This window comes from Littorina saxatilis, linkage group LG6, assembly GCF_037325665.1.
Source record: "Littorina saxatilis isolate snail1 linkage group LG6, US_GU_Lsax_2.0, whole genome shotgun sequence".
Taxonomy (NCBI): domain Eukaryota; kingdom Metazoa; phylum Mollusca; class Gastropoda; order Littorinimorpha; family Littorinidae; genus Littorina; species Littorina saxatilis.
Genome location: NC_090250.1, coordinates 29,691,260 through 29,705,908, shown reverse-complemented (window position 1 = coordinate 29,705,908; position 14,649 = coordinate 29,691,260). Strand labels below are relative to the sequence as shown.

At 40.5% G+C, this 14,649-nt stretch overlaps 2 protein-coding genes across 3 annotated transcripts in view; both read left to right on the top strand.

Moving 5' to 3' along the window:
* Positions 1–5,082, top strand: part of LOC138968963 (trafficking protein particle complex subunit 11-like) — a 64,261-nt gene extending 59,179 nt beyond the window's left edge. For both annotated transcript variants that reach the window (XM_070341649.1, XM_070341650.1), the window contains exons 26-31: positions 28–135; positions 555–606; positions 1,067–1,172; positions 1,577–1,796; positions 2,484–2,651; positions 3,274–5,082. In XM_070341649.1, the coding sequence (XP_070197750.1) occupies positions 28–135; positions 555–606; positions 1,067–1,172; positions 1,577–1,796; positions 2,484–2,651; positions 3,274–3,306 (687 nt within the window). In that variant the 3' untranslated portion in view covers positions 3,307–5,082. The remainder of the gene's footprint in view (positions 1–27; positions 136–554; positions 607–1,066; positions 1,173–1,576; positions 1,797–2,483; positions 2,652–3,273) is intronic.
* A 3,522-nt stretch (positions 5,083–8,604) lies between these two features.
* Positions 8,605–14,642, top strand: LOC138968968 (glyoxylate reductase/hydroxypyruvate reductase-like). Its single transcript, XM_070341656.1, has 3 exons — positions 8,605–8,946; positions 11,773–11,943; positions 12,456–14,642. The coding sequence occupies exons 1-3, from the start codon at positions 8,637–8,639 to the stop codon at positions 13,058–13,060; spliced, it is 1,086 nt and encodes a 361-aa protein (XP_070197757.1). The 5' UTR covers positions 8,605–8,636; the 3' UTR covers positions 13,061–14,642.
* The last annotated feature ends 7 nt before the right edge of the window (positions 14,643–14,649 follow it).

Genomic DNA, 14,649 nt, shown 5'->3' with positions numbered 1-14,649 from the left:
TTGACCCATAACTTGTGTGTTTGACAGTTCGAGGCATTGGAGGCGGTGCATGCAGAGGAACCGTTCCTGCTGATGACGGACATCCGCTGTACGTCACCCTGGCCTGTTGACATCAAAACATCCAGCGTCACTCTGGTAAACTAGCTGCCTCTCACTGTCTCCCCATTTCTTGTTGATCAATGACATATTTTTAGTCAGATTTGTCCCCATGTGATAACCCCTTGGCTTCTTTGGACAACATTTAGCCTTAGAGTTATGGATCAAAGGAATAAACATCTAGACCTGTAGAAAATTTCTGTGATGCAGATGTTTGTTGAAGAGGGTTTGTGGTATGTTTAGCTGATTTAAAAGTGCAAAATAATGATATGTGGTGAACAAAAAAACAAGTGTTGGTTTCATATGAAGAGAGGACATTTTAAGCATTCAATTTTATTTTAATGAAGTTATCACTTATAATTACAGTACATTAGTAAGTGTAGAAGTGTCCATCCCTCCATGTCTTCATGTTGTTGTATTACCATTTGCAAATCCTTTTAACTATTTTTTCTTTGCAGAGTGAATATATCAAGACGGCCAGTGATGTGTTTGATTCCCAAGTTGAAGGAGGTATGTGAAATGCATGCAAGCTCCATGTAGCATTGGTTAAAATTAGAGGATTGCAATTTCGTAGAATTCTCTGTTAACTTTGAATGCAGGACTCCACTGTTTGTTTGATTGTTTTTGTGTGTTTTTGTTTACTGTGAGTCATGGGAAAATGAGTTTCAAATTCAAGGTGATGTGAAATTGCAAGACAAAAGGGATTATGAAAGTGAAACATGTCTCCTGACACCTCAAACAAAAAGAAGCATTGAATGAAAAAGTGATTTTCAGCCTCAGCAAAAGAACAGTGATTGCCCTGGTTTGGTATTTTGGTCAGATGAAAGTTATGTTGGAAGTGGTTTTTTTCTCTTGCCGCAGCGTTGTCCTGTTTTGAGTGGATCTTTCACTGAAATTGTTTGACCTAACGGTAACGGAAACCTGTGTGATTGTTGTTACATTGGTGTTTGATGTTGGGCTATTTGTGCAGTGCAACTGAACAAGACAGAGTGTGCCTCTGAGTGTCTGTGGTTGGTGGCAGCCTCCTGCATCCAGCCCTCTGTTGCCATGGGAACATACACCATTCACTGGCGCAGGTGCGTAAACTACATGTTGAACAGATTTCCAGTTTTGCTGTGTGTGTTCACATGAAACGATAGTCCAGACTTCTTTGTGTAATTTTTGAAGAAGCAGATGAACAAGAAATAGCAGCAAGAGGAATTAAGCTCTGTGGAAAATCATTTCCTATTTTGATGAATTTGTAACTTTTTCAGAGTTGATAAAAAGAAGTAATTGCTCAAAAGTAACTGCACAGACCATTTGGTTTTCAGTCTGATTTTGTCAAGCATTCTGTGATGTATGTTATGTACTTGTCAACATGATAGTCAGTAAAGTATGTAACTAGAATTCCACAAAGTCATTTGTCAGTTTATTTTTGCTTAGGGTAACTGATGCATTCTTTGACCAGCATGAACGGGCATTGTGTTTTGGCTTTCAACAGACAAGGGGAGGACACACCCTACGTCAGCACGTCCTTCCCACTGCCGACAGTAAACATCGAGCACATCCCAATCTCCGTGCATCTTCAGCTTCCAGCCTTCGGCCGCGTCAAGACTCTCTTGCCTTTGACCTACGTCATCCGCAATCGCACGGCCTACGTGCAGGAGTTAGAGATAAACATGGAGTCCACCGATAACTTCATGTTCTCTGGAAACAAACAGGTGAGTGAGACTGACGTGATTTGAAAGAGGGAGTGTTCATGTTAGTGGAGGCTATGTTGGCTGCTTAGTCAAGTCAGGCAAAACAGAATTTTACCACACTTCTTAGATCATAATGTTCACAGTGAAAAAAGAAATGACAACCTGGAAATTCTAAAGTATGCAATTAGAAATTATCATCACATTTCATCTTTTTCAGATTGTCAATTTGTAAGGGTTGGATAACCATGTGAATAGTTTGTGTTGGGTTGTGTTTTATAAATGAATAAAAGGAATTTTTTGTATTTTTTTTTTCTTTTTAAGCAACAGACACAGACAGACAAACAAACAAAGACATTAAAAAGACTGTTCACACACATACACACACACACACACACACACACACACACACACACACACACACACACACACACACACACACACACACACACACACACACACACACACACACACACACATATGCACATACACTCATACATCCTGAGTATGCTGTTGTCATGTGTGCTTGCTTTTTTCAAAGTTACAAAGAAACTTATACATGTACCTGGGAAATCACTTAACATGTCTGAACATAATTTACATGTTTTTTTAACAGGTTGTCAAGAGTTATGCACCAGAGCTATGAAAAGGTTAAAGGACATACTCTTATTCTATGTATTTTGCATCACAAAATCAAATGTGTTTCATCAGACACGTTTCCGAGTTCTGCCAGCGGAGGAATACCGACTGCTGTACAACTTCTTCCCCCTGGTGGCCGGCCAGGTGGCGCTACCCAGACTGCATGTCAACATGCTGCGCTATCCGGGAACCATGGACGACCTGATCTACAGCATGCTGCCCTCACACATCTTTATCAGGGTGAGTCTCACAGGCTGCTGACTTTGGTCATTATGAACATACATGTACATACTTTGTGCGCACATACACACACACGCATGCACACAGTGGTGAACGCATTCACACACACACACAGACACATTGACAAACACACACACGCACAAAGACAGACAGACAGACACACACACACACACACACACACACACACACAACACACACACACACACACACACACACATGCTTTTTTTCCCCTGCCACCACACACCACCTTTCCCCCCTCAGCCTACCATCCCTGGTGCCTATCTTAACAATATACATATCCTTCAGATTGAATAAGCTTTTGCTATTTGTAATACTGACAGATAAAGAGTCTCTGACATGACAAATTTGTTCCACAGTAAAGTCCTACACTCTTAATCAGTCCTGAAACAAGCATCTTCCAAAGATCCAGTAAAACTGTTTGTTCCACCCAGTTCAGTGTGTGTGTGTGTTTGTGTGGGTGTGTGGGTGCGTGGGTATGTGTGGATGCATGGGTGTGGGTGTTCAGGAGGCCGAAATGGAAAAGGCATAGGCACATTTTAAGAAAAGATCGCGTGTTAAAAACAGCAGTATTGAACATTTTTTCTTTTCTTTCTTTTTGCAGCCTGTTGGAAAGTCTCTACAAATGCCAACATGAGCAGTGGAACTTCATGAAATGACTTTACAAAAAGGCAATTTTAGATTAGCTCGTTTGACAGACTTTTTTTTCAAATAACCAAAGGGCCTCATTTGTTTGAGAGACTTTTTTTCTTCTGAACTAAGTTCTGTTGGTTTAGAAATAGCCAGGCATGGGAATTGTCCGCCGCCGAATTTTTTGTTTGTTCCGCCGAAAAAGCAAAGGTGTCCGCCGAAATAATAAAGGGGGAAGGCACACAAAAAGCACTGGTTATTTTTGCCTTTGCGCAAAAGCCCGCGAAAACTTTCCGTACTTTGTTCACGCACTGCTACCGCCAGCCTCAGTTACTTGAACCTTTATGTTTGAAAGTAAACCAGATTGGTAGAGGTAAACCAGATTGCACAGATTGTGTTACAAGTTACATTTTCCTGTTTGTCTCAACAGATCAATTTTTTTTTTAAATTTAAACCATATAATACATGTTTTGGTTTTTTTTATTCAAAAAATCAAAAAAGCAAAAATTGGTACTAAAAACTCTGATTCTAAAAACAGAATTTAATGGCAAACTTGGAGCTCAGATGACACCAGATTGCGCCATCTGGGTTCTTTGGAGAAAATATTTTACCCGGACCTCCCTAGTAAGGCTAGGCGCTTTGCGCCGTCGACTTGACGCTTCGCGTCTTCAGTTATAAACAGGGCCTAGCATTGTAAGCCGTTCGGCGTACTTTACGCCAAAATAACATCTCCAGTACGCGGAATTGGATTTGGTGTACGCCGAAATGCAAAAACCTGTTATTCCCAAACGGTAAACCCAAACAGTCCCAGCTTTCGTTTTGTGCGCTGTTCGGTTCAATTCTCAATCGGTTTGACAGTTTGCTTCAGCACGCACTTCCTCTGGCATCGCGCGAGCATGCTTTGTGCCGGTGTTTTGTGGCTCTAGACTTGAAATAATGTCTCGAAGCGACATTGTTGAACGTGGTCAGCCATTCAGTGAGAAAGAATCCAGGTATTCCTGGAAGTGGGAATGGCTGGATTTCGTTCCGAAGGCGGAAGCAAGTCAGAAGAAGTAATGTGCTGATACGGACTGTGGCTCCGAAAGGTTGCTATTTCTGTGAAGGCATAATTTAGTTGCTCAATCTTCTTTGGGGTGGGGTCATTTTAGGTAAAAAATCTCTAAAAAAATCTTCAAATTCGGGGGGCTTTGCCCCTGGACCCCACTGGGGGCCTCCTGCGGTCCCCAGACCCCCGCCTTTGTAAGCTGAACTCACTTTTTCCAATGCTAGGCCCTGTATAAATTTTCAGCCTTTTTTACAATTTTCAATTCCCATGCCTGATGGCGGGCTAATTCACTATGAGACTGTGATGTATTATTAGTACAGTAATTGGTTCTTAATTTGATTCCATCTGATTCTTCTCTTCCTCTCTGTCTGTACCCTTTTTGTCTGTCCGTGTCTCCCCTATCTCTATGATTAGATGTTGATGAATTTCCACTTTGTAGTGTAAGTGTAAATGTTGAACATTGAGTATGTACATTAACTGCACACAAGAGGTTTGAGATCCAGAGCATTGTGTTGTTAGATGTGCATTTTGTACTTTCTGCTGTAATTTCAAAGTGCAATAATGTATTTGTAATCCATGATTACATGTACTTGTTTTGATTACCCCTCCGTTATGTAGAAGAAAGATAATCTTTGATGTACATTCTGGCAGGAAAAAGTTAAAACAAGTGAATGATTTCATTGTTAAATTTTGAGTGTTGGGTTTCAGAAATCATTCGATTTTTGATTATATATATATGTCGTGCCGAATTCACGGAATTGCCGAATTCGCGTAATCGGCAACATTTTTGCCGATTTCGCGTAATCGGCAAAACGCTGCCCATTACGTGAAATCGGCAGCGTTTTGCCGAAAATGCGGAAAGGCTTCAAAAATTTGCCCATTTCGCAAAAGCGACAGCCAGTCTGTTACTTTTTGTGTCACCATAACATTGCATTAACATTGCTTTACCTCCCTACTATGTTTTGTATGGTCTATGTTGGTCTGTGTCGAGCATAACTCCGGAAATGCACGAAAACTACACTTTCTGCAATAACTTGCCATAACTTATCGATTATTGCGATATCTATCCATTGGAGTATCTAGTTGTCTAAGTGTGATGATATCCCAGGCTTTTGAGTACTTTAAAACCAAAAAGTGGCTGCCGATTTCGCAAAATGGGCAAATTTTAGAAGCCTTTACGCGATTTCGGCTAAACGCTGCCGATTTCACGTATTGGGCAGCGTTTTGCCGATCACGCGAAATCGGCAAAAATGTTGCTGATTCCGCGAATTCGGCAATTCCGTGAATTCGGCACGACATATATATACATGTATGTGCTGACAATGCGATACTTTTTAGGAATCAGGACACAAGTCGGTTTTGTTTTCATAAAGGAAAGACAGGCATTAAAGGACAGTTCATTGCATTTTCAGCATCATAAATTTGTAAAAGACTTCAATGTTTCATAGACAGGTTCTGTCATTTTTCTCAACTTCTAGTTCTAAAAAAGTATGCTTGAATGGGGTCAGTCAAGATTTATCTGCACAAAATATCTCAAAATACTCTCTGCCAAATTCAGCTGTAACAAAGTAAGAACAACAAAAACACAGTAAGTTTGATGAGATCATTTCTGCCAGGGCCAGGTTCTTGCACAGAGTCTGTGTGGATATCTGTGGATAAAAGAATGAAAGATACGTTTTCTCTTTCTCCGTTTCTCTATTTTTTTGGTAAATGTCCCCATCTTTTTAAAAGATTTTTCCTGTAATTCTGCCATGTTGCATATTACATCTTAATGCAGAGTTACTGTCCTTGTGTTCTTTTCTTCTATCTGATTCTTTTTCCATGACTGTTAGAGTTATGTTGACATAGTGTCTGTCTGTCTCTCTGTTTCAGCAGTACACCAGTTGTTGTTATTTATTTATCCAAGCGGAGCGCGGGCGAAGCCCGCGCGTAGCGAGGTAGTTTTTTTTTTCATCTCCCAGCACTGAAAATTTTTTTGCCAAGTGGTGTCTGTCTGTGAACATTGTTCTAGAATTCATCTTTTAGCACAATATTAGCGACACTGTTTGGACAATTCTATTAAAATTAGGCGTACAAACTGATTTTGTTTCGGGGAATCCTCTCAGAGGATCAGAATTTTCATATAATATCATCGGAAGCTGTTACAACGGGAAAATGTGAAACTTTTGTCACTTTTTAACATGGAATTTCATCTTTGAGCGTTTCAAGCGGACTTTAATAAAATAGTTATTTGCGAATTAAGCAGCGGAAGACACTCACCGGTTCAACATGTGTATGGTCATTAAACCTCAAAACATTTCAGTAAGTGGTTTAGACAAACACCTCCGACATGTGAGGGTGACTGGTTTGTAGCTGAAGAGTTTTTTTCTAAAGTGTGTTCTAAATACAAATGACGTACTGGTAATGATGTAATGAGTTGTTCTAATCTTGTTCTTGGAACTCTTGCTGTTCCAAGCTTGTTCTTAGCAAGTCTTGGTGACGAGAACAAAGACTATCAATGAAATCTTTAGAAATAACCTCTGACAACGACGACGATGACGACGACGACGATAACAACAACAACAACAAATGACATCGACGACGACGACAACAACAACAACAACAACAACAACAACAACAACAAAAACAACAACACGAGAACAACAACAATCACGACAACGAACATGACAACAACAACACCAACAACTACGACGACAACTACAACGACTGGGTTATGATGACATCACCAATGATTTAAAGGCCGTTAAAAAATCGTTAAATCCTATTTCTTCACTGATTCTTATGAAATTTTAAAGGTAGGTTTGTTGTCCCCAACTTATTTTCACTCCATACTTTTCCAGAAGAAAAACATAATTTTGGCAGTTAAAAACCGTTAAATTTCAATTCTTCACCGATATTTATGAAATTTTGTGGGTAGGTTCGTTGTCCCCAACTGATTTTCACTCTATACTTTTCCAGAAGAAAGACATAATTTTGGCAGTTAAAAAACGTTAAATTTCAATTCTTCACCTATCTTTATGAAATTTAGTGGGTGGGTCCGTTGTCCCAAACTGAATTTTAAGACATACTTTTCCAGACAAAAAACCTTATTTTTGGCAGTTAAAAACCGTTAAATCTCAATTCTTCATCGATATTTATGAAATTTTGTGGGTAGGTTCGTTGTCCCCAACTGATTTTCACTCCATACTTTTCCAGAAGAAAAACATAATTTTGGCAGTTAAAAACCGTTACATTTAAATTTTCACCTATCTTTATGAAATTTAGTGGGTGGGTCCGTTGTCCCAAACTGAATTTCAAGACAAACTATTCCAGTCAAAAAAACTTATTTTTGGCAGTTAAAAACCGTTAAGTCTCAATTCTACACCGATATTTATGACATTTTGTGGGTAGGTTTGTTGTCAGATTTGACATGATGGCAGAATTGAAAGTGTGAGATATCCTGATGTTTCACAATTTATGCTGCATAATTCAGCCCCATAGGCGCTTGAATTTTAGGTGGAGTTGGGTTTTTTTTCAGCCCAAACCAGTAACCCCCACATGGTTTTCATGTCCCTTTCTGAGAGACTTCAAGAAGTTTCAATTTGACGTCATGATTAGCCTGCCGCATTAGCAAGTATGAAAACACGTCATCGATGACACATTTTAAGACAGAGAGAGAGAGAGAGAGAGAGAGAGAGAGAATCATGTACACACAGATGGACGACTTCGCTTGGGGTATGTACTGCCCGGCAGTACACATCTACTTTATTATTATTATTTAAAAAAAACCTTTTCCTGTATAGTGTTGTCTTTTGATGTTTGATAATTTGATTTGTGATGCTGAAATAAACTTATTGAAATGTAGTCTTGTGTTGTGGAGACTTTGGGACAGGCTGTGTTGGAGCATGACTATGTTTATGGGTGTCTGTACACGTGTGTGTTTTATAATGTTTTACAAATGCATTTTACTGTTAGACACAATGCAAAATGCAACACACTGAGGTGAAACAAAAAATAACAGAAACAAGAGATTTTTTGTTTTACTGTACATGTACTCAACTGTATTCCTTACTGTAGTTTAGTGCAAGTGCAAGTAAGATAGTTAAGTATTTTTCTCCGACCCTCAATTTCATGCAAATATTGCAGTCTACAAAATGTAAATAGGAGTTGATCAAAAACCAATGTAAGAACTTTGAAGTGACCGCAAAGAAACCTTTCCAAAGTCGTAGCAGACGACAATTTAGAGTCATGAGAGTTGCACCCCTTGCCCGTCAAACAAACTCTGCACTCGTACACTCGCCCAGACAGTGGACATGATAACACGCCTAAGAAGTTTCCTAACCATTCGTGTGTTGAACGGCGGTGTTGCAAACTCTTTATCATCTCATCTGCGAGTGATTTCGTGTCAAAGAATATCCAGCATGTCGACAAAACCCAAAGTTTTCATCACCCGTCGTGTGCCTGAAAGTGGGCCGACTCTATTAAAGACACAGTGCGAGGTTGCACAGTGGAATAAGGACGACCCTATCCCAAGGAATGAACTTCTTTCCAGCGTGAAAGGCGTTGATGCTCTCTTCTGTTTGCTGACGGAGAAGATCGATGGCGAACTCTTGGATGCTGCTGGTAAGTCTTGGGAAATCCCCATAATTTCCGTGATGCGGGAGAGGTTGGTGAAAACACAAATAGGCTGCACGTCCGCACATTGTGCGGCCACACTAGCGCGCACGTACGTAGTACTATTCTCTCTCTCTCTCTCTCACTCTCTCTCTCTCACACACACACACGCGCACGCACACACACACACACACTGACGCACACGCATTCACTCACTCACTCATTCATTCATAAGTCCTCAAGTACTAGGCAGGAAGGTAAACGTACACTTTTGCATGCACGCACGCCCCTGCTCTATTCTCTGTCTGTCTCAGTCTTCAGGATATCCCGGCATGTCCGTCAGTGTCTGTCTGTTTCTCTCTCTCTCTCTCTCTCTCTCGCCCCGTCTTCAGGATATCCCTGTCTGTCTGTCAGTGTCTGTCTGTCTGTCTGTCTGTCTGTCTGTCTGTCTGTCTGTCTCTCTCTCTCTCTCTCTCTCTCTCTCTCTCTCTCTCTCTCTCTCGGAGAGACCGACAAAAAATCTTAAACATGCCCGCTGATAAACATAAAACGCGGGTTGGTTCATTTTTATTAATCTTTCAGTTCCACAGCTAGTTCTGCACACAAGCAAGCAAGCAAACAAAATTACAGTCATTCGCCCATTTTTGCCTTTAGAGTTTATCCTTCAGACAGGCAGTCCCACATAGCGTGAGCGTGGCTACCGATATACCGCTCAATGTCGAACCTCTTTCTGTTCAGCCGATCCCTGATTTTTTTTCAATTTTATTTTAAAGAGCAGACAAATCGGACCACTCGGCCTATAAATTTGAAACTTGGTGATAGGATCATGCATAAACGAAAGTTAATGTTGACCAAATATAAAGTAATTCGTACTTCTTCTTTTTTTTTTCTTCCAATAATGTTCAGCGATCAATGAATTGACCATTACTAACATGTTGGCGAAGTGCAAGTGTGTGTCCAACATAAAATAAAATTTAAAAAAAAATAAAATAAAATAAAAGGAGAAAAATAAAAAATAAAATAAAAAATAAAGATAAAAAAAAATAAAAGAGGTGGGGGGGGGGGGGGGGGGGGAGGGGTGGGGGGTAGCAGATGCGTATTAGCATTTTTATGGGTTGCATTTTTTTGGGTCACTCTGTATGTATGTATATATGTATGTATGTATGTATGTCATTTTCTGCTCTCAGCGTATATCACTGGTGAATTATGATTATGCAGCCGGGTCAGTAGACAGTGTTTCAATTTTACATGGGAGCAGTTATCTTGTGTTTGTCCTTGAGTGCAGATAACAGCCAAACGAAACTGGGCCACTGTCTTATGATGCATACGTTTTCAGTGACATGCCTGTTTTTGTGTTCGAGGCAGAAGAAGGATGAGCTTGATAAGACAGGTGCATGATAAACTGTGGCCTCCTGAACTTGCTATCAGCTCAAGTCCCCTATCCCTCCTCAAGTTCACCGACCCCCCCTCCTCCTCCCATTAGAATCTTTGAGAAGCTATGAGAGAATGAATAAATTGTCTTTTATTTTTAATGTTACTCACTTACTGAGGAGGAAGGCCACATTAGAAAGACCCCTCGACAGCAATGTACACGTACATAGTTCAATTTCAAACATGTTTCAGTTCAATGCAGCTCAATGTCCACAAAGACAAGAACTAAACACTCGGAACATTTCGTAAACTCTTACTAAGACAGACATGCATACAGATCGGAAGGCAGAAAGATTCACACAGAGGTTGATTTCCCACATTCCATTGTACAAGCCTGTAACTAGCATCCAGTATTTTGTCATGTCAAACAGGGTGACCCCCCACCCCTCCCCCCCCCCCAAAAAAAAAAGAGTGCAACCGACAAAAATTCCAATAACTTCTACATATGTAGACGACCTAATTAATTCATATTTGGTCTAGGAGTACCGTGGCTTCTGCTTCTGCATAATCGATTCAAAAAGTGACAAATGTATAGGTCAATTGGTCTGACTTGTGTGCGCTTTCAACAAAATTCGAGGATCGACTCAACAGTACAAGGTTTGACATTGAGCGACACCCATACTTACCTGTTTTAAACCCTCCAGGCTTTTACCTTTTGGATTATCTGAATGTCAGAGTATACAAAAACACTCCCCCTCCCCCAGGTCATAGGTGACCTGAAGACAGTAGTTATACAAGGCAAGTTCAGGGCAATCCCTAGACATGATTGCGTTCGTGTCTTTGACAATTTCGGAGGGATAATTTGGAACACCGTGGCATTTTGGAGAGACATTTTGGACCATTTAACCTGTTGACAGGAAACTCTGGGGAATGGTCGTGAACACACTGAAGGTCATGCACAACAACTATGAAGATATTCGCTGAACTCAAATGCCTAGGAAAATGTCCCCCGTCGTCGTTGTAAAATCACACTTGGCGCGCAAAATTCATCAATGACATGAACGCATTCCTCCAAGGGAAATGCCCTGATCCTGCCTGTAATTTCTGTATTGAAGTCACTGATTGTCTAAGGTTGGTTATGATATATAGGTCCTAATTCAAATAACCCACGAGGTAACAATCTGGGTGGCTGAAATCAGAGTAGTTTGGCTACCGCTTAATTTCAAACCTCGTACTGTTGAGTCGATCCCCGAATTCGGAGTTTTCTTTTGAAAGAGCCCAAGAGTCCATTTGACCTACATGCTTGCTACGTTGTGGACTGGCCATGCATTCACTGAAGTTAATGTACACCAAATATAAAGTAATTCGCTTCATAGATATGTAGAAGTTATTAGCATGTTTGTGAGTTGCACTTTTTGGGGGTCGCCCTGTACAATTGTGTACACATTCAGACTTTATTTCCAGGTACCAGCCTGAAAGTAGTAGGCACCATGTCGGTCGGCTATGATCACGTTGACCTTCAGGCCTGTGCAGAGCGAGGGGTCAAGGTTGGCTTCACACCAAATGTGCTGACCAATGCTGTGGCAGAGCTAACTGTGGCCTTGCTGTTGGCCACTTCACGGCGCCTGAAGGAAGGTGAGCTAAGGACACACTTGTGTTTGGGGTTTGACTTTTTCTTGGATTGCTAAGCAGTCCTAAAAGTATTCTAATAAACAAAGGGAAGTAAGCGCTCTAAATACATACGACATGTGTTATTTGAATAATTAAGTGAGAGTTATTCGGAACCAGTCTCCTGGCACCTGAGAGAATAACAAGCATTGAAATGAACAAGCGACTTTCATTCTCTTTGAGTGCTAAAAGTAGCTTACTGGTAGCCTTTACCATATTTAATAGGTTGGGCAGGATCCCCAGAGACAAATACAAGAATCTGTATTTATTCCCATGCTTCAACGCAGCATTGACAGCTTTGTGGCTGGCTGGGTATCTTTCTCTCTGTGTGGGAGGTTGTTGTTAAAGCTCCAATGTCTTTTTTTCGGTTCTGGCATGTACGACACATTTGCGATTGCTCGGACCTCTGTGTGTGTGTCGGTCTCTCTTGTTTGTTTTGTTTTACTAAGATGTATTTGGTTGTGTTTGTTTTTGTGCAGCCATACGTGCTGTGGAGAATGGACTGTGGGGAACGTGGAAGCCAATGTGGTTATGTGGTCCAGGACTGGAAGGTTCTACTGTGGGAATTGTGGGATTTGGTCGTATTGGCATGGCTGTCGCACGGTGCCTGAAACCCTTTGCCGTGAACTGCATGCTGTACACAGATTTTGCTGAGCGTCCGGCAGAAGCCAAAGAAATCGGTGCAGAGTTCAGGTCTCTAGATGAGGTGTTAGCAGCCTCTGACTTTGTCCTGGCATGTGTCGCCCTGACACCTGATACCAAGGAGATGTTCAACAAAGACTTGTTCAAGAAGATGAAAAAGACGTCAGTCTTCATCAACACAAGTCGGGGCGGTGTTGTCCAGCAGGATGACCTCTACCAAGCCCTGGTGTCCGGGGAGATTGGAGCAGCAGGGTTGGATGTGACGACACCTGAGCCGCTGCCTACAGATAGTCCCCTGCTGACGCTAGATAACTGTGTGGCGTTGCCTCACATTGCAAGCGCCACTCATAATTCGCGAGGCGCCATGTCCGAGCTGACTGCCCGCAACATTCTGTCGGCTCTGAACAGTCAGCCAATGCCCAGTGAAATCAAAGCCAGTTAAGTTTTTTTTATGACTTATAACAACTACAGCTGGCATTTTGTGTCTACCTTGAATAAATGCAAGGTAACTGTTATAGCAGGATATCATGAGTAGTTGTTGAAATTTTCTTTTGATAATTATGCTGTTGTTTTTTTTGGGTAAAAAGGGAACGGTTTGTGTGTGCCTGCCATAATTCCCCTACTTGTTATTGCAGAAAATCATGAGTATTCATTGTTGGAATTATTTAAGATAAGCCTTATACATTTTTTCTTGAATATGACATTTTTACCCAGATTTTTGTTTTTAACCATTACTAGGTGATGTCTGTTTACTGTTTAAGGGTCAAAATAGAAGCTGGACAGATGTTTATTTTGGTTTAAACAATATCCTGCCTTCAGGACTTAGCCATTATTAACACTTGTCAGTATATATGATACTAGATGAATACCCGCTTCGCCGGGTACCCGGCTTTGCCGGGAAGAAGTAGAGCCAAATACCCGGCTTCGTACGCCGGCAAACGAAGGAAGGAAGATAAACGCGCAAAACACTGGAGAAGATAATGAAGAGTTACTGGGAATGGATGTACAGAAAAACCAAAATTGGTTCAGCGCTGCGCGCTGAGAGCACGTGTTGAACATTTTCATCGACCAGATTGTGTCCGGGGTCTACCTGAATATGCCCACCAAATTTGAAGCAGATCCATCTAGAACTTTGGCCGTGCATGGCGAACACACAGACAGACAGACAGACAGACAGACAGACACAAGCCGTATATAGATATAGATATATGGATCACAGTTGTAATGTCTTCGGAAACTTAAAGCGACTCAAAAAGTTTGCTTGTGTAATTGCACTTGTGCCAATTATTTGAGCTGCCACAATTTGTCATTTCTTTGCAGTGTACTTTTATGTTAAACATGTACAATGTGTGTATGTCTGCATAAGAAGTTTTTAGGTTAACTGTACATTTTAAGCACTTTACTGGCTTTCATGTGAAAATACTAATTTACAAAGATTTAGTAAGACCACTGATCCAGTAGTCTTCAAGCCGAAAGACAAGTATAGCAGTTCAAATGATCAAAAGCCTGATGTTTTTGATGCCATGATACATGTACATCCCGCATGTTACCATTTTCCACCACACATTTATGCATATAATATATATAAATTTCATATCATGTTGATACAGTTAGATACAATGTTCAGTAAATTCAAAAACTAAGACTGAGCATTTGTGTGATCTTTTATGTTCATATGTTAATGAAATCATGCAGTCTAGTCACAAAAAACTCATACCTTTATTTAACATTTCAAGTTTTACGACCATTATTTTTTCCCCTGTATTTAGAAAGAGGTGGGATGGAATATTTCGTTTCAAAATAATAAATGAAAAAGAAGTGGAAAGGAGAGAAGCAGCTGTACCTTATGCAGAAAATGTCATGAAGGTACCTTTTGAAAATATGATACATGTATTTTAACATTTATTAATTTTTTGGTTTATTTATTTAGTTAGTTGGTTTAGTTAATTTGCATGATTTCCTTCTTATTGTGAAAAATGAAATTTGCTATGAATATTAAAGAATCATATGTTGCATGACATTAACCAAGCC